This window comes from Citrus sinensis, chromosome 2 (genome assembly GCF_022201045.2).
Source record: "Citrus sinensis cultivar Valencia sweet orange chromosome 2, DVS_A1.0, whole genome shotgun sequence".
Taxonomy (NCBI): Eukaryota; Viridiplantae; Streptophyta; class Magnoliopsida; order Sapindales; family Rutaceae; genus Citrus; species Citrus sinensis.
The window spans coordinates 618,111-644,040 of NC_068557.1; the positions used below are offsets into that span (position 1 = coordinate 618,111).

The 25,930-nt window shown below is 34.5% G+C and overlaps 2 protein-coding genes and 1 non-coding gene across 4 annotated transcripts; 2 read left to right on the forward strand and 1 right to left on the reverse strand.

Moving 5' to 3' along the window:
• Positions 1-12,831: 12,831 nt before the first annotated feature.
• Positions 12,832-14,335, forward strand: LOC102613828 (zingipain-1-like). The gene is made up of 2 exons (XM_006492688.1): positions 12,832-13,300; positions 13,764-14,335. Exons 1-2 carry the CDS (start codon positions 12,832-12,834, stop codon positions 14,333-14,335), a joined length of 1,041 nt encoding a protein of 346 aa, XP_006492751.1.
• Positions 14,336-15,836: 1,501 nt separating this feature from the next.
• Positions 15,837-17,992, forward strand: LOC102628113 (phytoene synthase 2, chloroplastic). The gene is made up of 6 exons (XR_008052577.1): positions 15,837-16,351; positions 16,450-16,500; positions 16,708-16,879; positions 16,998-17,233; positions 17,316-17,508; positions 17,630-17,992. It is a non-coding gene; the product is annotated as a phytoene synthase 2, chloroplastic (transcript).
• Positions 17,993-18,509: 517 nt separating this feature from the next.
• LOC102627524 (serine/threonine-protein phosphatase PP2A-4 catalytic subunit) lies at positions 18,510-25,053 on the reverse strand. Of its 2 annotated transcripts, XM_006492652.4 has the most exons (11): positions 24,702-25,048; positions 22,938-22,994; positions 22,402-22,485; positions 21,851-21,922; positions 21,552-21,623; positions 21,243-21,283; positions 20,330-20,396; positions 19,476-19,667; positions 19,301-19,390; positions 19,092-19,199; positions 18,510-18,989 (listed from the first exon to the last, which is right to left on the reverse strand). In XM_006492652.4, exons 1-11 carry the CDS (start codon positions 24,792-24,794, stop codon positions 18,924-18,926), a joined length of 942 nt encoding a protein of 313 aa, XP_006492715.1. In that variant the 5' UTR covers positions 24,795-25,048; the 3' UTR covers positions 18,510-18,923. The 2 variants fall into 2 exon arrangements, with proteins under 2 accessions (XP_006492715.1, XP_052291453.1); XM_052435493.1 differs by lacking the exons at positions 18,510-18,989; positions 19,092-19,199; positions 19,301-19,390; positions 19,476-19,667 and adding an exon at positions 19,715-20,101 and having other exon boundaries at positions 24,702-25,053.
• Positions 25,054-25,930: the final 877 nt, after the last annotated feature.

Consider the following 25,930-nt stretch of genomic DNA (forward strand, 5'->3'; position numbering starts at 1 on the left):
CCAGGTGTTTATCATTAGTTTATAAACTAAATGCTTAATAAACTATTTACTATTATTTTTTAAATATAATTTTCGTTGCTGTTCTCAACTTCATAATATCACGTAAATATGCATGGTTTATATGTAATTCAAAAAAACTTTAATTTCAAAGTGAAGATATGATGGAAAATAAAAATATAGCGATCACTGAGACTGGGATTTTTGGTATAAAGCAGTAATGACAAGAGTTCAAAAGATTGAAAGGCTAGCAAGTTTAAGATCCCAGTTATTAGTAATTATAAGGCTATTGAAAGTGAAGATCATCATGTGTTTTAGTGGGGAACAAATGTAATAATTTCAAAAGTAACAAAATCTATTACACTCCCATAGGATCCAGCTTCCTTGTACCAAGTAGTTTCATAGTTGTTTTCAATAGACTTTCTTCTAAAGAGGGTGCTCAGAAAGTAATAAGTAAAGCTAGGACAACAAATTACTTCGTGATTTCATTGATTGCTAGCCCTCAATATTTTGAAGTCAGTGATTGCTGTTTTTACCGAAAAAAGCCAATATTGTTTTCACTTTTCAATATAATGGGAGATTGATTCGTGGGGCCACGGGAATTAGTCTCGAATGACCATTTTGACTTCTCTAACAAAATAAATTTTTTTAAATAAATAATCACTATAATTAAAATATAGATAATAATGATGACAATAGTTTATTTATGCTTTTTAGTAATTTGTTACAATCTAATTCATTTTGATCCCGATTTTAAGACAAAGTAAACACATTAATAACAATGCAGCTCATTCTGACTCTTATTCATACAGATCAAGTAAATAACTTATTTATTCCATTCTAGCTTATTCTCATTCTTTCTTATTCTGATTTTAGTTTTGTAAATGCACCATTAATGTTTGCAAGAAATAAGGGTCTCATCACTAAATTACGATCATTATAACTAATAGCTAAGTAAAAATATCTTGTTGACACACTTAAGTCACTTGCTATGTTACTCATTTTTAGGAATTTTTTTTTTAGGTTGTAAATTACATTGATTATAACTTAAGGAATGCCTAAAATTAAGTTTGTTTTATCTCTTAACCCTTCAAAATTCACATATTTTGTTAATTTTTCTTTTGGGTGCACTGGTGTTTTTAATTATGGTGGGAAAAGTTGAAGTATGTCATAACTAGTGCGAGATAAAATAAAAATTTCCGTAACATAAACTATAAAGATTACTAAAAGAGGGATATGTCTTTACCTTATTTATGTATTTGTTTTCGCCTACTATGGAGCATGTCCAAAGTAGAACAAGTGTTTTAAGCACTGATGAATCAAAACCAGTGATTGTTTTGATGATTAGAACTAAATAATACATATGGCTGGAAATTCTTAACTTACTACAAAGTTAAGGAATTGTAATGGATAAAGAAATATAACACACGTGATACTCTGAGTTGGAAGTCCTTAACCGTTGCCTAATAAGTACAAAGTTGACCAATGGTATTTTACCACTTCTATGACTCTTACCCCACTTCACATTCTTTAACTTTGCGGCTCTCTCTCCCAACCCAATCTATTAGGTAGTATTAACTTGTCATTTCATGGTCAGCACGGTCCCCCTACACACACGACAAGAGATGAGGATTGAGGAGTGCTAGGGCAGTCGCTCGCGCGCGGCTTTCCTTGGATGAGTCTTAGAGCGTGACCAAAATATGTCGGTTCATTAAACTAGAAAAGTACTCATATTTTATTTTTTTACACCCTCCACTTGAGCTGCAAAAATTACAACGCTACCTTTGTCTTCTTTGAAAAATTTTATCTTATAAATTAAGTAATTGACCAATACAAAATGTTCATCACACCATCCACTTCATTAGAATGGCCCCACGCTGGCCTTCCGCGTCAACCAGTGCACCCCGATGCACCAACTTGCATCATCATTCACAGTTACGCTGGTGACCACAATTGCTCATCAACTTTGGTTCGTTGATTGAATTAGGCTCTTATCTTTAGACATATCATAATCTTATAATAATTTTATGTTATTTTTAAAAATTTTAAAAATTTTAAATTATTAAATGCTTTAATAAAACTAATGGCAAAAAAGAATGTGGATTGGGGCTTTAGTCAGAATTTGAGATAATTTAGAAGAATTTTTTTGGGTGAAATCTAATCAGTGTAATAATTACTAAAAAAAAATGAAAAACAAAACTGCAAAAGATAGGAGCATAATTCAATCAATGAACCGAAGTTGATGAGCAATTGTGGTCACCAACGTAACTGTGAATGATAAGGAGACAAGGGTAGCGTTGTAATTTTTGAAGCTAAAGCGGAGGGGGTGTGTGTGTGTGTATAAATAAACTACGAGTGCTTCTCTCACCTCAAGAAAAAAAAAATATATAATATATATATGAGTAGTGCTAGAGAGAGATAAGCACGAGAGAAAGACGAGAGAATTTTATTCTCTCTCTCTACCACTTTCTTTATTATTTCTCTCGTACTTTTCCATACCAAGCATTTTCCTCTATATATATATAGGAGGTTGCTATGTTATAGAATCTGTAACATACACACCCAAGGGAAAGTGCACATGTGTCCTGAGGAGAGAGAGAAACCAACAAATGCATCCAATTAGGAGCTGGATAAGTCACCTCAAGAAAATACTGACAAATTAATCGTGGCACGTACCTTTGACCTTTGTAGCAAAAGCCGGGATTTTTTTTTTGTTTTTTTCAGTGACTTTATTATTTAAAATTGACCAATATAAAATGTTTATTGTTTACAGTTTAACTTCCTCAATCGATTATATTCTCTCTCATCACAGTTCAGTTCTTCTTGATAGTGGTTCGTTTTACTTTAATTGTCACCAATCAAAATAGATGGAAATGTATTGAATTTAGTTATGTTTGGTCAATTTAATTGTTAGTGAGACTTTATCATCATGGTCATGATAAATTAGGCATATGGAAGAAAGAAGAAACTCTAAGGTTTATTGAAAGAGAGCCACATTAAATAGAGAAAGAAAAACAAATTAAAAAAACTATATAACTAAATTCGATAACTAATTTTGTGTATGAGATGGCTCGGAATTGGAATTGGACAAGCCTGTCTATCACCATGATCGACCATAAAAGTAGCTAGCCTTTTTTTCCCCCCTTTTGAGAAAGGAAAGTAACACTTCCATTACCTTGACCTTGTGAATACATCCATTATGGCAGTTGGGATTTCATTATTTCATAGAGCTGAATCTTTGAACTCTATGGCTAACTTAGGCAAGGAATGAACATGTAATTAAATTGCATGTTCTAGGAGTGTGCATAATTATATCGAAGTTAATGTCTAATGTTGGTGCTTTACTACCCATTTTTTTTTAATTTTGTTTCCATATTAGTATTGTTATCTAAAGTTTTAAAATTCTATTATATTTTAAATTTTCCCGAGCTTCTTCTGATTTTTCGTGGTTCATGGCTCTGAAAGCTTTATATTTGGGCTATTTGCTCACTTGGTTTAATTTGGATATCTGGGTTAAGTTAATATATAATTTCAACTAGTTGTATGCGTATAGCATTTCCATTTGCATTTCAATGGTGAAAGCTACGGTAGAGATGCATTTGTTGTTCATGAAAACTACGAAAATATAAAGTTATTATAAATGGTGCTCCCCATAATGCACTCTCTAATTCATTGTTTCATGAAAAGTAAAGTGCATGTGTGTGCGTGCATATTACATATATCAATTGCTGGAAATTCTTCAGTTATGATACGTTTTTGAATCCATATAATCAATTGCTCTTGACTTATTAATCATAGGTTTCGTTCATTTATGTCGACTTTTTGCATTACTAAGTAACAGCGGCGCAGTGCTATCTTTAATATTATTTAAAGATCTTGTCTATATAACCATATATAACCCTAATCAAGTTATATAGGGAAAGAGTGAAAAATCTTGTCTTTAATATTATTTAACATGTGGGTCCCACTAATGGACAAGTAAAAGAAGAAAGTAATTTCAATTTCGCCGTGTTTTTGCGCATACGTAAACCACTCTTCTTTTGTTTCTCGAAGTATTGTAAGCCACTCTAGCACAACATAATTATTGCCCATTACTTGTCCAAACTCCAAAAGGACAATCCATTGAACGTTCAGACACATCTTCCAGAGTGATAAACCATATTAACCAAGTAAAAGAAATTAAACGAAAGTTCTTGCAGCTAACAATGCATGCATGCATACTTTATGTATCGCATGGTATATTATTGAGTGGGCATCCTCATGATCAGTCCATCAGACGATTAACAGCAGTCAGGACACTTATGTTCCCTCTTTCCACTTCCTCAACGGTTTGTTGGACGGTATCTCGAATACCCATAGCTTGCCTAATTTGGAATGTCCCTTTTTGTAACTTGAGCATTTCTGAGTCTTTCGCTCAGCGGAGAGTTAATGGCTTCTTCATCAACTGGTGCTTCATCTCGGCCAAAAGATGTCAGGCTCGCAGCTGCCAATAACTGCTCTTTAACATCATCAACAATAATTTCATTCCGACACAATTGCAAGAGCAACGAACGCACAGAGTCATGGAGTCCTAGTTCTTCTTTGATCGAACGAACAGTCTCTTCTTTTGTCACAACCGTCTCACGAACATCGACAAGGATAGATTGCACAATACGCCGTCTTCTCGCTTGTTCTTCAAGAGATACAGGAGCCATAGCTTCTAATCTATATATAAATTAGTTTACCCAATCATCAGTACCTAAAAAGGCATGTAATTAATTTAAAAGAATAGAAAATCATTTATCAGAAAGAGAAACTACGAAGTTACTTTGTTGTTAATTTAAACGAGAAGACATGTTATCAATTTAAAAGAAAAGAAAATCATTTATCAGAAAGAGAAACTACAAAGTTGACAACAGAAACTAGTTCACCACCAACAACAAAAGAGATAATTATTTGTGTCAGTATAGAAAAAGAGAAAAGAAACAATTTGAATAATATGATGATCATCAATACACATTGGATAAATATGGTCAACATCAAGACCTCCTAAAATTTTGAAAAAGATTTGATGATCATCGTGGATCATGGTCACCCTAATTAATTAATGAACTAACTGGGTTCAGGATTAGGGTGTGGCAAAGTGGGTTAAGGAAGCATGAAGAAGGCGGCCTAATGGTTCCAATGAAAAAAAAATCTTGAACGAGACTTGAGATCGTCAAGAACCACTGAAACTTATGATTAATTAAGAAACTAACTAGGTTCAGGATGAGGATATGGGGGAAGTGGGCAGGATTAGGATATGGCAAAGTGGGTTATGGAGGCATGAAGAAGAAGGCCTAATGGTTCCAATGAAAAAAACCGTGAATGAGAATTGAAGATCATCAAGAACTACTGAAACTTGTGCAATGAATTTTATAGATTTTTTAGGTTCATGGGGTAATAAACATGAATTAAGCTTATGAAGAAAGAAGCCGAAAGAGCTTGTGGTTATGACAAGGCAAGTGTGAAGAAGGGGCATGGTCACCTGAAGAAGACTCAAAGCTTAAGGAGTACATATAGATATATGGCACTGGTGGCAACTATTTGAGGCCAGATATGAAACCTTGGGAATTTCCTGATGAGGAAGATAGGCTGATCTGCAGGCTCTTTGCTATCAGTGGAAGTAGATGGTCAGTAATTGCTGCCCATCTACATGGAAGGACCGACAATGAAACCAATAACTACTATAAGAACACAAAGCTCAAGAGAAAGCATGAAGAAGGCGGCCTAATGGTTCCAATGAAAAAAAATCTTGAACGAGACTTGAGGATCGTCCAAGAACCACTGAAACTTATGATTAATTAAGAAACTAACTGGGTTCAGGATGAGGATATGGGGGAAGTGGGCAGGATTAGGATATGGCAAAGTGGGTTATGGAGGCATGAAGAAGAAGGCCTAATGGTTCCAATGAAAAAAACCATGAATGAGAATTGAAGATCATCAAGAATTACTGAAACTTGTGCAATGAATTTATAGATTTTTAGGTTCATGAGGTAATAAACATGAATTAAGCTTATGAAAGAAAGAAGCTGAAATAGCTTGTGGTTATGACAAGGCAAGTGTGAAGAAGGGCATGGTCACCTGAAGAAGACTCAAAGCTTAAGGAGTACATATAGATATATGGCACTGGTGGCAACTATTGAGGCCAGATATGAAACCTTGGGGATTTCCTGATGAGAAGATAGGCTGATGTGCAGGCTCTTTGCTATCAGTGGAAGCAGATGGTCAGTAATTGCTGCCCATCTACCTGGAAGGACCGACAATGAAACCAATAACTACTATAAGAACACAAAGCTCAAGAGAAAGCATGAAGAAGGCGGCCTAATGGTTCCAATGAAAAAAAATCTTGAACGAGACTTGAGGATCGTCAAGAACCACTGAAACTTAGATTAATTAAGAAACTAACTGGGTTCAGGATGAGGATATAGGGGAAGTGGGCAGGATTAGGATATGGCAAAGTGGGTTATGGAGGCATGAAGAAGAAGGCCTAATGGTTCCAATGAAAAAAACCGTGAATGAGAATTGAAGATCATCAAGAACTACTGAAACTTGTGCAATGAATTTTATAGATTTTTAGGTTCATGGGGTAATAAACATGAATTAAGCTTATGGAAGAAAGAAGCCGAAAGAGCTTGTGGTTATGACAAGGCAAGTGTGAAGAAGGGCATGGTCACCTGAAGAAGACTCAAAGCTTAAGGAGTACATATAGATATATGGCACTGGTGGCAACTATTTGAGGCCATATATGAAACCTTGGGGATTTCCTGATGAGGAAGATAGACTGATCCTGCAGGCTCTTTGCTATCAGTGAAAGCAGATGGTCAGTAATTGCTGCCCATCTACCAGGAAGGACTGACAATGAAACCAATAACTACTATAAGAACACAAAGCTTAGAGAAAGCATGAAGAAGGCGGCCTAATGGTTCCAATGAAAAAAAAATCTTGAACGAGACTTGAGGATCGTCAAGAACCACTGAAACTTATGATTAATTAAGAAACTAACTAGGTTCAGGATGAGGATATGGGGGAAGTGGGCAGGATTAGGATATGGGAAAGTGGTTATGGAGGCATGAAGAAGAAGGCCTAATGGATTCCAATGAAAAAAACCTTGAATGAGAATTGAAGATCATCAAGAACTACTGAAACTTGTGCAATGAATTTTATAGATTTTTAGGTTCATGGGGTAATAAACATGAATTAAGCTTATGGAAGAAAGAAGTCGAAAGAGCTTGTGGTTATGACAAGGAAAGTGTGAAGAAGGGCATGGTCACCTGAAGAAGACTCAAAGCTTAAGGAGTACATATAGATATATGGCACTGGTGGCAACTATTTGAGGCTAGATATGAAACCTTGGGGATTTCCTGATGAGGAAGATAGGCTGATCTGCAGGCTCTTTGCTATCAGTGGAAGCAGATGGTCAGTAATTGGTGCCCATCTACCTGGAAGGACCGACAATGAAACCAATAAACTACTATAGGAACACAAAGCTCAAGAGAAAGCATGAAGAAGGCGGCCTAAAGGTTCCAATGAAAAAAAATCTTGAACGAGACTTGAGGATCGTCAAGAACCACTGAAACTTATGATTAATTAAGAACTAACTGGGTTCAGGATGAGGATATGGGGGAAGTGGGTTCAGGATTAGGGAAATGGCAAAGTGGGTTATCGAGGCATGAAGAAGAAGGCCTAATGGTTCCAATAAAACAAAAAAAAAAAAAAGCTAGTTCATCATTACTAACAAAAGCTACTAGTTCATCTTCAACAACAAAGAGATATATATCAGTAACAGAAAAAGAGAAACGAGCACTGAAGGTGGATAAAGTATAAAAGACAAAAAATAAATAAAAAGAAGAAAAGAAGGGCAAGATATGATGATCATCATCAGCAATTATTCATAATCAACATGGAAGAAGCAGATAATAAAACATCAAAAATGAAAATCAATTAATTGAAAGACAAGAAAAGAAATGCAAAATAAATCATCATCAAGATCTATTGAACTTGGGAAGAATTTGATCATCATGGATATGATTAATTAGGACTTATGGAAGAAAGAAGAAAGTAGGAAGGTTTAGGGAGTAGGAATGGGCAAAGGGGGCTTAAAAGGAGGCATGAAGAAGAAAGCCTAATGGTGCCAATGAAAAAAACCTTGAATGACACTTTGTTCTTGAAACTTGTGACATGAATTGCATAGATCTTCAGGTTCATGAGGAAATAAACATGAATTATGCTTAAGCTGATGGAAGAAAGAAGCCAAATTCAGAAGAGATCCACAAAAAGAAGCGAAAATTTTTTTCAAAGTGGCAAATGAATTATGCTTAAGCTGATTTATTATGTATGTATATAGGCCATGGACCTGCAAGTCAATTTTAACTTTTTAATTTTTTTTCTTTTGGATATGTTGACTTTATAAACTAAAATCTTAAACTTTTGTTCGCTAGCATTCGGTAGTTAAATTCTCTAAATGGTAGTTGTCTCCTCTTTGTTTCTCACAAGATGCATGTTTTGTTATATTTATTAATTATCTAACTTTATACTTTAATTGAGAATAATAGGAATTAAATTTGGGGAATTTGTACACTTGTTTGCAATGGTACTAAGGCTTTGGTGGAGGCTTGTAATTAAGAGAAGAAAAAACTAAAGTAAATCTTAATTGTAAAATATAAAATCCAGATTTTATTTGATAGTTATAAATCACAAAACAACTTTGATAGTTTTAGGTTTCTGTGCCTGACCAAACACTTCTATCATAGTTTTAGGTTTTGCTTTTAGTATGGATTACGTCAATAATACTCTTGTGATAGAAGCACCTTTATATATTTATTTAATCTATTTCCTAAGACAAATAATTAACCAAAAAATAAAAAAAAAGGTTTAGGAATAAAAATATAGAGTCACTATTACATTAAATTTATTTATTAAAAAAATTATACAAGTAAAAAATGACTTTTCACTATAAGTCATCAAATTACTTGACAAAAATATTGATATTTATAATTAAAAAATTATTCTAATATCCTAAATCAATTATACAAAGTAGTTTGAATATCTAAATAAAAACTTAGGTTCAAAATGAGTTAAATTCACTCCATTAATAATTAAGAGGACCTATTTACTTCAAATTCTTTGTGAATATCATAATAAAAGAGGGGGGGTTAAAATAAGAAGTGGAAAAGTAATAATGGTGTATTGATGGGTTTTTTTTTTTTTCAATCTTTTCTTGGAAAAATAAAATTTTGAGTGAGAAATATTTATGCAAGGGTGTTATTTTGATGTTAAACAGATATTAGCCAATTTATTTTCTCAAATAAATATTATTTTTTTCAAAAAATTATAACATAGTAATTAAGCAAGGAGAATAAAGACTTCATTCATGCAAATTGTACGGGTAAAATTAAAGAAAACAAAAAGAGGGATGCCTGTCCCCCGGAGCCCTAGAAGCAGCTACTGCTCAATAAAAGTGGAATACACCATGCCCTTGATGTTGGAGAGGATTATGATGAATCAAAAGTTGCAACTTTTCAACAAAAATACAAGAAGTTGCAAAAATCTGTCCTTTTAGGTGGTGCTGATGCCATTATATCGCATGTAAGCACACTACTCTATGGAGCAATTAATTTTCTTCACATACAAACTTACCGATAAATTAAGCATCATGCACATTTTGTATATATGGTAAAATTTTATTAAATAGTAGTACACGGAAGTGGTGGTGTTGTCATGATGTCATCTTCTAAGATTTTGTCCAAAGTTAGAATTTTATTAATTGCGCTGATGAACCAAACCGACAATCAACATCATCTAAATTATAAACAAATGCTCACGCAAAGTTGGTAACTCAATGTATTAAAGCTGACTGGGTTTGACTTATTGGCTTGCCAAACCATAGCTTAAGGGGAAGATTGAGGCAGCTTCATACAAGGTTAATAATCACAGGCTTCACAGCCAAAGCAATGTTGTAAGGTAATCCTAGGTCCATTTATCATCTAAATTAACACCATTTATGTTCAAAAGGGAAGAGGTAATCATTCAAAAGCCATGATTATGAGTTATAAGATTTTTGCAACTTCTTGTATTTTTGTTGAAAAGTTCAGAAAATTTCCTGCACTTGAGCTTCTTTTTGCAACTTTTCAATCTGCAACATGAAAATCAACCTCAGCTACAAAACACTAATTCAGTTGCAAAAGGACAAACTGGAATCGCAGATTATGTTGGACATGTATGGCCAGGAAGGTCATGATCCCAGGTATGTCGATCTAAGTATGCTTTTCTACAAAAATACAAGAAGAAGAAGAGAAAAGCAATTTGTCAAATCATGTGTTTATATAAAATCTTTTTTAGTCCTTTCATTAATATTATTTTTTTTAATCTATAATGCATTTACCTGCCACCCCCGTACGTAAAACCCTTTACAGCTTTTTCAATTCACATTCTTTTAACTAATTAATCTCGTATCTCTATCAATTGTTAATTGTGGGGGATAATAAAGCACTTCTATGATTGTATAGCAATAAAATTAAAGTTTGAGTTGACAAAAAACAAATTTAGAGTATAATTTGACAGATTCTTGCAGTCTTTCTTGATAAGGCTGCTTTGACTCACGCCCAACGCAACGCAAGAATAGCTTTGTTATTATCAAAATTTCCCTCTTCTTATTCTTGATTGAAAAGTCAGGAAGTATGGACGGCACGTACGACAAACAAATTAAAGCATGTATACGCCTGGATCACGCATTACGGGTTAAATATATGTGATTCATGTCGATTAATTGAGAGAACAAGTTCCATCTATTTGCTAGCTACGATGTGTGCTTCAACTTTTCACAACTTGTTAATCAATACATATAATTATCTTGCAAAAATTAACCATGGTTTTAATATTTGAGAAAAGTAGCAATTTTAGATCAATAATATTATTCCCATGGTTTATTATTATCATCCTGGTGAGTTGTGCATCACTTGAACAATCCGCTGTTAAGAAACACGAAAATGGATGGTTCAACACGGACGCAGTTATAAAGACGAGCTAGAGAAGGAAACGAGGCTTAAGATATTCAAGGTGAACCTTGAATACATTGAGAAAACCCAATAAGGAGGGGAATTGGACGTACAAGTTAGGCACCAATCAAGTTTTCGGGCTTAACTAACGATGTGTACGTGACTTCATACACCGGATACAAGATGCCAAGCCCGAGCCACCCATCCACAACATCATCACCTTCAAGTACCAAAACCTGTCCATTGACTAATGTTTCGACAAGCCTGGACTAGCGGGCAAAGGAGCTGTCACTTTATCAAGGACCAAGGCTTTTGCGGTAAAATTGTAATTATATTAAGTGAATCGTATACCATATCGGGAATTTCTCCGGTGACGTTACTGTAAACATGTGAAAAAGACCATCTGTCTTCATTTTATAAAAGGCGGACATCCACACCAGATAATCACTGGTCATTTTGTTTAGAGAGCATTATCAAGTGCGGGCTTATGCATTTACAACACTGTAAAACACGCGGCCGCGGACATATGAGAATAATTTATTAGGCTTAATTGCCAGTATTAGATTTTGTTGGGTTTGGAACAACTGAAGATGGAACCAATTACTGGTTAATTAAGAATTCATAGGGCAACATTTGGGGTGAGGCTGGCTACATGAAGATTCTCAGAGATGACAGTCTCCGTGACACTGGGCGCTCAATCTTTCTATCCACTTGCATGAATACGTACGTGCATTATGTATTTGCCACAAAAAGCTGATATATATTTTGTGTTTTTTTATTTTTCGTTAAGTTAAATAATGTTTTTAATCTTTATTTAAACTATTAATGTTTGTAATTGAATGTATGTATTTGGCCTGGTATCAATTAATGTTAAGTCTCGCGATTAAATGTATAAGTTTGCTCTTTGCTGCAATTATTTGTTTACATTTCAACCAATAAATTATACAAAGAACAAAATCAAGAGTTGAAAGCACTGAAATTTGTATGAATTATGGAATTCTGCTTTCAGATTCACTTCTCTGATTGTGTCTTCAATTTTAAAAATGAAATTTCACGTTTACAGTTTACTTGCTTCGAGACGATAAACTAAGCAAGTAGAGCAAGAATATTTATACATATCAGAGGATAATATTTCATTTTCAAGAATCGAGAAAAACAATAATTTTCAATGAGAAATAGAATTGCTATATAAACGAAAAACAGAAGCACACACAGACGTGTAATAATTCAGAGATGCATTTTCCACATTTACAAGTCAAAATACTTATGATTTTTATCGTATTTGAGATTATACCCGATTCTAGTTGTATGTTTTATGACATTATAGCACGTCTTGATGTTGGTAATTAATTAAGGATTCTTCATGCGACTCATTAATATTATAGGTATCAAAATTCATCGCAGATTTTGCAAGATTTCCTCCGTGCAAACAAATGTGTGCATGTATTATCGAATTATAAATCTTTTACCACAGGGCATGACTTCACTCATAACTCTTATGTAATTTAATTATTTAGCTCTAGAATAAAGCAGTACATTTCTGTTGCACGTGCATTTATAATAGTGTAAGGTTAAATTTTAATTACATATTATTATAAAAAAAAAAACTCAGCACAACCAAATCCGAAAATTATTGCCCGCGCTTACACATACACAGGGGATTAAATGTGATCCACGTTATCTGAGAGAACAAATCAGCCAGATCTTCTGCTGCTACTATTTATATATAGACAGGGAGCTGCCATGTTTGCTTCAGTTATTCACAATTTTGTTTATAAATTAGCTATATAGCCAACTCCTTCGACTTGCTAAATAAACCATGGTTTTAATATTCAAGAAGAGCGGTTTTATGATGATTATCATCGTTGTGGTGATCACCATTTGTGCATCACATGTTCAAGTGGCGGTGTCCCGATCAATGAATGAAGCAGCATCCATCTCCATTGCTGAGAAACACGAAAAATGGATGGCTGAGCATGGACGCAGTTACAAGGACGAGCTAGAAAAGGACATGCGCTTTAAGATATTCAAGCAAAACCTTGAATACATTGACAAAGTCAATAATAATAATAATAGTAATGAAGGGATCAATCGGACGTACCAGTTAGGTACCAATCAATTTTCAGACTTAACCAATGCGGAGTTTCGTGCTTCATATGCCGGAAACAGCATGGCAATAACTAGCCAGCACTCATCCTTCAAGTACCAAAACCTGACCCAAGTTCCAACTAGCATGGACTGGAGGGAGAAAGGAGCTGTTACTTCTATTAAGAACCAAGGCGGATGTGGTAATCTATTATTATTGATTAACTAATAATGTGAATCAAATCAATGTGATTTTATCTGTGTGTTTATATAGATGTTTCAATCCAGGATTCTGGATTTGTAAAATTACACACACACATACATAAATACTAATTAAATTTTATCTATGGTAATTATACATCGTCACATGTGCTTGTTGTCCTAGTGGTTTTTAAGTAATTTTCTTTATGTGGATACTCTGATTTGAATCTTAGGGATGTAGGGGCTAAAACAATTGATTTGTTAAATTACATTTAACATGCCAACATGACATACATAAAATAGATGTGATTGCAGCGGTCCACCCAGTGATTTAAAAAATATCAATTTTCCATCCATCGTAAAATTAGACTTCAAGTTGCAAAGGTAAACTTCAGTTTATCGTTATTTTTATCAGCATTTAATTTTTCACTGAATATCACTGATCTAGGACATATATATATGCAGCAGCTTGTTGGGCATTTTCAGCAGTGGCGGCGGTGGAAGGGATCACTCAGATAAGTAGTGGTAATCTGATTCGACTTTCGGAGCAACAATTACTAGACTGCTCTTCAAATGGTAACTCGGGTTGTGTCGCAGGCAAGAGTGATATTGCTTTTAAATATATCATAAAAAACCAGGGTATTGCCACGGAAGCTGATTATCCATACCATCAAGTCCAAGGATCCTGTGGCCGTGAGCATGCAGCTGCCGCTAAAATCAGTAGTTATGAAGTTTTACCCTCGGGTGATGAGCAGGCTTTACTTAAGGCTGTGAGCATGCAGCCAGTATCCATTAATATTGAAGGCACCGGACAAGACTTCAAGAATTACAAAGGAGGTATTTTTAATGGAGTATGTGGGACTCAGTTGGATCATGCTGTCACTATTATTGGGTTTGGAACAACTGAAGATGGAACCAAATACTGGTTAATTAAGAATTCATGGGGGGACACTTGGGGTGAGGCTGGCTACATGAGGATTCAAAGAGATGAAGGTCTCTGCGGCATTGGCACTCAGGCTGCCTATCCAATTACATGACTGTAGCTACTAGCTAGTGTTAGTTTCATATTATATTATACAATAATGGTAGAAGTCACAAACTTTGTACAAGTTAATCAAATTGATAAAATTACAATGCTAATTAATTAGAATACAATTGATTCAATAAATAAACTTACATTGAGAAATAAAATTGCTTAATATATAGAAATTTTAGGTGGAAAAAGGTAATTACAGAAAATTCATATCATATTTACAATATGATTCTTTGTAGATTCCAAACTCCAAGTTGCAACATCAATGTGTTGGATTAGAATTTAAAGCTGAGCTTATTTTTTATTAAGCAAAGAATCAATGGTCAATATTTATTTTGTGTTTTTATTTTTTATTTATATTACCCGACAACCAGCGATTTAGTACTAAAGAGACTCAATTCAGCATTAAATCCTTGTTATAATGTGTTATATGTGTATCCTTGTCAAAGTGTGTTATGTGTAGTAGGATAAATCTTCATATATCATGCACCCAAATTGACTGGACAAGAATTTGCATTTTATTTATTTATTTTTCAAATACTATAAGTTGAAAGAAGAAACTTGTGAGTGTCTTGAATTTGCATGAATACTAATTACAATAACAACTAGAAATTCCCTACAACTTTCCTAGACAGATCGGTTGAGGCATTTATTGTCCACATGTTTGGGCTTAGAACGACTTACGACTGAATTTGTTTCCAATATGTTAAAGAAAACCTTTCCATTTACAAGGACACTTCAGAAATAATGTGATTTGCCACCTTATTAACAATAGGTGATTGCATAATTTTTAATACATTAAATACCCAACAAATACAGAGATAAGTTTGATTTTCTTTTAATTTCACTCTTGATACCTCTGTGGACCCTTGAATACGTCAACATATTAAAACTATTACTAAAAGAAAACAAATATAATGTCCATGTCACTGTAAAGTACAACGTGTTTATTTTAATTAATTTTGTATATACAAATTCTTGTGCCATTTTTGTTAGTAAAAGTAATGTGACAATATTATATGTATATAAATCAATTATCATCGCATGTCTCATGTATGGAGGGAATTAAAAAATATATTTATAAGACGAGATATGTGTCGATGGTGTATCTGGCTATATCAGTTCGAACAAAAGGTTATTTCCCTAGTGTTATTATTGTCAAATAAAATGTATTTTTTTTAAGAATAAAATAATCATTTTAGTTCTTCTTGAATGAAATATGCAGGAAAAATTTACGTAGATATTTTATAACGCGAATCACATGTTAATATGTATTACGTGTTTGTGTGTATGAACACACAAATATATGTAGAATTTAATTATATTAAATTCAACACTTCAGCTCTGTGAATTCATAGATTCCCCATTTCATTAATTAGTTGGCGTAGACATTCATTTTTATACGGCATTTGAGTCAAAGTAAGCAAGCGCCAAGACGTCAACAAAAGTTTCAGAGACGGAAGAAGTCATCAAAAATTTCAAAGTTGATTCATCATTTTATAATTTGAAAAGTCGTCACATTCTTGCTACTATATTAAAACAACACTTAAGGGTCCCTCAGGCTTATACCTTACATAATCTGTGGGGTAGCAAGTAAAATCGTCCTACATTCATCACCTTGTTGTGCTGAATCTTTGAAGAGAGAAACAAAAAAAGGGGGAAAAATTGAAGCTTCTGCAAAATGTGTTCAACTTTTTCACTTGCAGCTAAGCCATCCATCGGAGAGAGCAGAGGCAAAATATGGAGTCTACAAGTTATCAATTCAGCGGCAAGATCTGAATTGAACATAAACATCCCCAGAGAGAAAAACTCGATCATTCTCCCAGATTATCAACACAAGGCATGCTTCAGAGTGATGTACATATATGCGAAATCGCGGAAAGACAGTCACTGGCTAACAATTTATCAGACAAGGGAGATGCCTTCAGAAGCAAGCCACAGCTCGATGCTATGTTTCTTGATGAAGCTTATGAGAGATGCAGGAAAATTTGTGCAGAATATGCAAAGACTTATTACTTGGGTACTTTTAATTTCCATCCATTTTGATGAAGCTTAATAGCACATGAACTTCTATTGCTTTTGTTCTTCTAAATGATTCTAGTTGTGTTGTTGATGCAGGAACTTTGTTGCTGACAAAAGAGAGACAGAAAGCCATATGGGCGGTTTACGGTGAGGAATAGCTACTAAATTTACGTAAATTAATCATAGAAATGATATAATGAGCGAAGTTGCGCAGGTTATAGTGAACAACATTACCACGCTTGTTTGGTTAATCCATAACTTCAAAACTGTTACAGAATCGTGTCATGTGTGCTACTAATTGTTGCAATGCACATGTAAGTGTTAAATATTCAACTCAATGCTTTGTTGTCACAGCTTGGTGCAAGAGAACTGATGAGCTAGTTGATGGCCCGAATGCATTTTGTGTAAGCCCTGCTGCTCTTGATAGATGGAAGAGAGACTACAAGATATCTTCAATGGGCACCCTAATGACATTCTTGATGCTGCACTTACTGATACTGTTTCCAAGTTCAATTTACACATCAAGGTACTTCAAAGTTTTGATTTCAGAAATGGATTTTTATTTTATTTTTTTAAAATTTTTTTGGCTTTAGGCTTATGTCTATGAATCTGATGTGGTGTTTCAATTTTTTTATGATGAATAGCCTTTTAGGGACATGATTAAGGGCATGAGAATGGACACAGAGAAATGCAGATATGCAAACTTCCAAGAGCTCTATCTTTACTGCTACTATGCAGGTGGCACTGTAGGCCTAATGAGCGTTCCGGTGATGGGGATGGATCCGGATTCCTCAGCTTCTGCTCAAAGTATATACAATGCAGCTCTCTACTTAGGTATCGGAAATCAACTCACAAACATTCTCAGAGATGTGGGCGAAGAGTAAGTTTCGTAAACTTCTACTTGGCAGCTAGTGGTTGCATTTAAATACATCCTTACCAACAATTAAAATCTTTACTTTCAGTGCTTCAAGAGGGAGAATTTATCTTCCTCAAGACGAGCTTGCGAAATTTGGATTACGCGACGAGGATATTTTCTCAAGAAAGGTCAGTGATGAATGGAGAGAGTTCATGAAAGAGCAAATTACAAGAGCAAGATATTTCTACAAGCTAGCAGAAGAGGGGGCTTCAGAGCTTGACAAGGCTAGCCGATGGCCGGTAACTAAAAAAATACTTTGAAATAAACTAAGAATTAATCCATCTAATGAAGATTCACAATTGCAACAAAAACAAGACTCAAGTCTGAAGATTATTGACACGGTGAATGATATGCATGCAGGTGTGGACAGTCTTGATATTGTATCAAAAAATCTTGGATGCCATACAAGATAATGACTATGACAACTTGACAAAGAGAGCCTATGTTGGAAACATTAAAAAGCTTTTCTTGGTGCGACAGGCATACTATAGAGCTCAATCAATTTCAACAGCTACGGATTAATTATTTTATTCCAATTTTTCTTACACATTGTTTTAAGAAGATAATACAGGAAAACCTAGGGATTTAGCATATTATTTAGAAGCACCAATACTCATATCATGTTGAGGCAGCCATACAAGCATTCAATCAGCAGACCATGTATTAAATTTGTAATACGTCCATTGTAGTAAGAAATATATTGATTTATACACATTTGCAATAGATTCTTATGATGCAATCTAGATTTAATATCCAAACTCTTGGCAATTTAGGATAATTACATTAGATTCTGCAATTTCATTGCCAAAATAAAGGGACATTTGAATATGGTTATAAAGGTGAGATACTAAAATTACATCCTTACAAAGTTAATAATAAAAAATGATGAATAACCTTCATATGGTACGTTGGTTAACTTTGTAAACATAACATTATCGCAGGAGAATATCTTCTAGATTGCCAAAAGAGTTCACTGTGAATTTGTGATTTCACCGTGTAACCCCCAACACAGTTTTTCAATTTGTTCCCACAGATTCAACATCCCCATCCTCAAATAAATGAATAATTCTATGAGATTTGTAATCGATATCCATTAGAATTACCACCCTCAAAATTATGAACGGATCAGATAATAGAATTAGGGGTTAATTTACCAAAGGAATCTAAGCTTTTTTACGTTTGAAAGACAAAATAATTTGAACAATATAAGGCTTGCAATATTTGAAAGCACAACAGATAATGATTGAAAAAAATTATAGAAACACCCATTATAAGAAAAATGTTTTTAACTCATCGTCCCTCTACAGATCCCCAACTCCCAGCATCATCCTTCTACAGAAGAAAGAACCAAAAAGAAACAAAAAAATTGAAAGCAAGAGAAGGAAAAAAAAAAGGCCATATTGTTTGTTTGCAGGAAATGGTACATACGTCGATTAGAGCAATGCCGGCTCCACTGCTTCCTCTTGAAACTCAATCATAATCCAAGTAAACAATCAATTCAAGGAAGCCTCACCCGTCCATTTTACATGATTTTGCCTTCCGTCCACCACCATAATCATAAGCATAAATCTTAAATTTGAGAAACGCCCTGAACACATACACCAGCTGATAGGCAGTGGCTGCTGGTAACATACCAAGTTTGTGACGGCTTGCATTATAGAAAGTAATCAGGTGTTCTCCGGGTAACATCTGGCTCTCCTCTTCTTGGGGCAGGCTCAAACTGCAAATATAGAAATTTCATAAGATTTAGCAAGTGCAACAATCCGCATGCCTTCTAGGATTTTGAACCATGTGTCGGGAAAACAAAGAGAGAGATATCAACCTGAATGAATGTGTGGCCCTTGCAGTCGTCAACTTCCAAGATGGACGCCATGTTCCCACAGCGATAACAGTAATTGGGTGCACTAAATATGGTAACCACCTTTTGTTCCTGTCAAAGATATGCAGAACGTAGTTTAAAAAAGAAAAAAAGAAAACCACCAATCCAAAAAGAGAGAATGCCACATCAGCTTTAAAATAGGAGGTATTTACATGACCCCAGTTGTATCCTTCCATAACCAGCTGGTGAGCCCTAGCAATCAGCTTTAAGTTATTTGTATGATTAAATTGCTCTGATATGTCCTGCAACAACAAGAAAATAAGCAACAAAAACAGTTTTCTGAATGGGTGACATACAATGACGAAAGGAAAGAGCAATTGTATTTACTTGGCCAAAGGTATATCCAGCACCCCTTGGCGATATACCCCAACCACAACGATCATCTGGATCAGACCATAAAAGATCACACATGGGACCCTCATGGGGAACTTCTTGAACACGGTCAAAATTACGAATGTTATCGAGAGTCTCAATGGACGGAGACAATCCACCATGGAGACAAAATATTTCTGATTCAACCTTCAAAACAGAAAAAACTACATATAATAATGGAAAACTACAAATATCAACTAAAACAATGGCAGAGCAATTAAAATATTTAATTTTCACTTATCAAGCTTGAGGATCAGCTAAGGTAGTAGTTGGGGAAATAAAAAAATATAAATCAGCATTCTCAACACTCAACATGAAAATGAAATGGAGGATATTGGAAAATAAACAGATTGGGTTTAAGCTGGTTGTAGAGGGTGTTCTAGCAGAGAGGACAGAGTGGAGCGCTTTACAGGTTCTAAATCATTGACCATGATGGCAATGATGATAAATGGGGTTGTGTAGCAGCAGTACTGGTCTGTCGTGAGTACAATAGTGCAACCACGCTGACAATTGACACTCAGGTAACTCATGCTTGCCTGGCACGAGCTCAAAAACTGATAAAATAAGACAGTCCTTCATGACTGAAAAAAAAAAAAAAATACTATCTCAGATCAACAATCAATTATCACATCTTTAGGGGTTTCCAAACTAGGACTCTCATCTAAAATGGATATGAATATTCAAATGGCCATCCTCTAATATCCCCCACCTCCCAACGCCCCTTTTCTATGCACCCAAGAATACCCTTTTTTTTTTTCTTTTTTTCATTTTAGACATAAAACAAAAGAAACAAATAAAGTCATACTAACCAATGCTGTCAGTGGAAAATAGTCAAATAAATCTGTGAATATCTTCCAAACATTTGCATTGCCGTACCTGCAAATAAAAGCAAGAGATGAATATCTAAACAAACAGCAAGCAAGGATAAATATAGAAGAAACTTTACTGAACCAAGAAAAAAAGATTTACACTTCAGACGTGAAAGAATATTGAGTAGAATTACATAAAATACAGTAGTCATTTCTTAAGGGTAAACTATATTCTTATTCTTCATGTGCATCAACCCAACTACGGTCCGCAGACTGTTTCCCAATCCAATGTTACAAAATATGTCTTCACTGCTATAAACCGAATTTTGTCTTCGTAGTTATTTCGCCACATTTTTCAGAATAAACGTGGCATATAATCACTTTTATATGTTCATTGCAAATCCATGTATACACATGAATAGATATGCTCTGAGTGTATAGAATATTTGACAGATGACTGACAACCTTTATAAATGTTGAAGCATGACCCTTGTGTCCCTTTATAGAAACAATAGACCTTTCAATCGCATGTTATGGGGAAATTTGAACCAATCACTACAGCCAATCCTTAATATGTTTACTTTTTTTCTTCAGCATCTATTTGAAATGACTGCCAGCACCAGTTATTGGTATCGATGCCCGTGTTCATGAATCAGAAATTGAATAATTTAAAATAAAACCACATTGACTGACTAGCTACAACTGTTCCATCAACACATTAGATCTATCTGAGAGCAGATGAAAGCCTAGAGATAATCGCACCAAGACCTTGAATAGAAGAAAAGCATGTTGTCTGACACAGTCAATATTACAATTGTGAGGATAAAATTTCCAATCAAGGTCCCAAGCTACAAAAATTCTTTGTTCCAATCAAAAGATGAACCTTAGAAACCAAGGATTCCCGGAAACTCACTTCCTAAGGCACTCATCATAGAATCCATAGACCTGAGTAATCTGCAGAAGGAAACACAATGCCATAATCAGCTAATGCTGATAAAGTTTTAGAGATAAAAGACTGAGAATCACAAGTTTCAACTGCAAGCAAACATTTCAAAACCTGTATAAGGGCGTACAGAGAAGGCACCACTTAAACAGAATAACTAACTATAGTTCTTTGATTACTACCTATTATTTTAAGAAATCTGAAATAAGAGGAGGACAATTATATCAACTTTGACAAGCACTTCCAGAAAGCATATCTAAAATAAAATATGAAGGATACCTGACGACTTTCATGATTCCCCCTTAGAATAGTAATCCTTTGAGGATAACGCACTTTCAGAGATACCAAAAGCTGGAGAAAAAGGGAGGCAAAAAAAACATTCAGAAACATAATATACTGCCCCAGCCATAAACCACAAAACCTAAACTAAATCCAAAGTGATTGATAATTCGGAAAATGAGAAGCTTCAGATTGAAAAGAAACTACAAAGAGTGCATCCTCACTCTTACCTATAGATAACTCTTTGAACTGAAATTAAACATTTAAACTAAAAACAAAAGATACCAACTTATACATACCGTAACAGTTTCTACTGAATAGTAACCACGGTCAACATAATCTCCCATGAACAAGTAGTTTGTATCTGGACACTGAAAGAAACCATGGAATCGAAAATACACATTTAACTGCGAACTCCAATATGGTGAATATATCCAAATAATAAATGAAAATGAATACATACAGTGAGACAACAAGTCAAGCAGACAAAACAATCAAACACAAAAGTTATCAATCCAAAAACACCAAACTTAAGATAACATATACAGTTGAAAATGACTTTGGCTAAATTATGAACCATCCCAGCACTGACAAAAGTAGGTATAAGGTGACAATGTGCATAGGATCCCAGCTTCAGACAGTTATTACCACTATTGCCAGGATGCATCACACATGACATCACCTAAGCTGCTAGAACGTAAAAGCTCCTCTACTTGAGATATGCAGAGGACTTCAACCCCATATTTAAAAGAGGCTAATATAAATCTCCAATTAGAATATCTTAAATATCCAGCATAACTAATGAACATTTCTTCAGCAGAGACAATAATAACCCCTTAAGAAGAAGTACCTTTCCTCCAATGCGGAAAAGCTCTGCAAGATCATGAAATTGTCCATGAATATCACCACAAATTGTAACAGGACTTTTTACAGGCTGCAATGCAAGCAAACAAACAAGATTAACTAAAATTCACAACACCTTAAACTCCTGGTAAGTACTAGCAAATTTGATACAAGAAAAGCACTACCAAATATAAAAATGAAGCATAGACCAGCTAACCAAGAAAAAGAGATTGAGAACCTTAAACACAGTACAGCAAATGATCCTACATATCACTTAGGCTTAGTAAGCACTAACAGTACCAACAGGCGGTAAACTAAGGTTGGTCATGATCATTGTCTCTAACACAACCCAAATGGCCATCCTAAAATCTACTAAGTTGAAACTTGAGATTGAAAAGTACGATAATGACAAAGAAAAACAAAATGTAAACAAAACAGGATTCAAGCACATAAAGAATAATAATTGATAGTATCTACAGAAACAATTGTCAGATTTTTTTTTTTAAAAAAAGGCCATCGTATACAATGGCAGAATAAGCACACCTGGACATTACTTTCATCCATCAATATCTCCTTGGCCTTTTCGCATAACACTCTAACCTGAAACATAAAAAAGAAATGTCAGGAAAAAGAAATAAAATAAAATAAAAGACACCTCTAGTAGTGTTGATGCAAATTGTTTTCCTACTCCAATAGATACAAATAAAATAACTTGAGCCAAGGAAAACAGTAAAAACGCTGATACAAATTGTATTTCTACTCCTATAGATACAAGCAACATAACCTAAGACAAGGAAAATAGTAAAAATAAAAAAAAAAAGGACATGTGCCACAGACAATGGACCTATGTGCAGTTAAAATACAAACATCGCAAGGAAAAACTGCCACTTAAGTAAATATGCTAAAAAAGCACATGGAAGTGAAAACATTGACAGAGTTCCAGGAAACTGTGGCAAAACATATTTTGTCAACAGTTCAAAAATCGTTGGCTTTTGTTTATGCCATCACCATAACAATTTTTCTCCTTAAATCAACAAGCTTGAAACAAAACTCACTATAGGAACATTGATACACCTTTTTTTATCAAATGGATTGAAAGATGGAAGCAGATGAGCATGGTATTTTCCGATTCTTCATGAGCATGGTATTTGCCAATTTTCTGAAGTAACTTCGTGATATGCCTAAATCCTAAAAATATTTCCAAAAAAGGCTCAGAAATTTTCATGGCATGCAGTTGCCTATTAACATTCTCATGTAGAAAACCATAGGCTCATTCATTGACTTTTCCCAAACACATCGCAGGAAAGTACTAGGTAGAACCAAAACGAAGGGGGAAAAAATTTACAACATTCCACGTCTTAGGTCCCTCACATATTTACACCAACTCAACATGAAGTTCAGTTCTCAACCAAGAAGCATTGAGAATAAGAAATCTTGATTAACATAATTAAAGTGCTGAGAATAAAGAAAGAAGCATCAAAATACAAGTATGTACAAACTGCCCTCTTGCATGCTAATATGCTGATTCCCTCCACAACCCATTTCTTTTTTTCCAAGAGTCCCATTCAGAAATATAAAAAACCTCTGCGGACTAAGCACTTTGAAATCCTTCCCCACCCCTCACATGCTATTCCACATACAATGTAAATGGACATCAGCTTCAACAAGCCTAATCAAGAAAAAGGAAAAACACAACAAAAGCATCTTCCATCAAATGAATCTAACTAAGGCTTCTACTCCCCATATCCCAAACAAAAAGAAAACAGAAATTGAAAATTCGCAGTCACAAATGCCAAGATCTGCAGCTCTCACATTAACATCTACCAGGACTGCGCGGACAACCGACAATATAATCCGTGAAAGTATCAGCAGCACTCAGAGCAAGACCAAATCTTAGGGCATCCCAAAAATTAAATGCAAGAAGAAAAGATTAAAATTTCTATATCTCTGCATCTATTACAATTCAATAAACCAGAAAAATAAAAAGTTCCCAGCTTAAGAAACCGAAAATGCAATTTAAAATCATCTCATTTAACAGATCTTATTCAATCCCTAGGATAACCCACAAATCCATTTCCAGATCGATCCAATATATCCCTAAGATTAACAAAATTGACAGATCTCCCGCCAAAAACATCAAATTCATCGATCCCTCACAAGTCCTACACAACAAACCAAACAACCCCGATCCGTACCACTACTCATAAATTAACACAACCACTACAAATAAGCGAAAATCCAAAAAAAAAAAACAAATTTTCACAATAACAAAAAAATCATATTTTTTTAATTTTCACATTACAGTACCTCTTGTTCCGATAAGGGCTTGCACTGCATAAGCTGAGCAATCTGCTCGTCGAGATTTCCATGTGAATTTGAAGGGACCGAATCCAAGCTCATTTTCTTGTCCTTCTTCTTCTTAATTTGCAGACTCAGATCCCTTCACTTTCCTCTTTTTAATCTAACCCTAACCCTAAATTTCAACAAACAAACCCTAATTTTTTCGAAACCCTATAATCAAAATTCAATTTTGTATCTCAAAAAAAAATTTTAAAAAAAAAAGAGAGAAGGCTTCAGTGTTTAGAGAGAGAGAGAGAAATGGGCTAAAATAACAAACATTTTGAAAGAAAGTTTTAACAAAAGGCGAACGGTGGCGAGGAAACCAATAATAGTAATGATAATTACTCTCTTTTATTTTATTATTTTAATTTTCGCTTTTTTGTTTAAACTTCTTTTTTGCATTTGGGTCCCTAACGAGCGACATGCGGACAGGGAGCGTGATGCCACCGCCCATTGAGGACTGGGTAGTGGTGCGTCAGACGGGAAGACGCGCGTGGGGAATTGAGGGGTATGAAATTGTGGATATGAGTGGCCCATTTTAAAGAGGGAAAGATCTTTCGACTGTTTAGAGAAACCAGAGACGTGAGATTTTTAGTGATGTTCTGGTAACTAGATGCTTCATTGAAAAATATCGTTGAGTTTAATTTTTTTTTAAAGTAAATTATTTTAATGGAAATCAAAGTAAATAATTCTAACGAGAAATTAAATTGTCAATTAATGACGAGAAGGCATTGTCTAATTTGACCCCCTTTTTTTTTCTTATTTAACTCACATTAAGATCCCAGTAGAGTGATAGAAACGATGATATTATCTATAAATAATATGATGCTATGGTATACTAAGTGTTATCGTGTAGTAAAATATTATTTTGTGGCTCTAACGTCTCATGACATTCAAATATTATCACTCTTTGTAAAATAATATTTGCGCGATCCTTATACAGTAAATTACTCAAGGGTATTTTATGTTTAGAATGTTCTTTTTTTTTTTTAACCACTCGCCCTTTGGTCAAGTGGTTAGAGCTACTGTCCTTCAACTTGGAAGGAACCCCCACAAGCGTAATGTGGGGGTATTTTATTTCTTAATTATATTATATAATTGAGTGAAAGTAGTATTTTCTTTTACCTAAATGTGAGTGGAGTATGCATCTCTCAAATATCAATGAGGGTTAAAATTTAACAGAACTTTATAAGTAT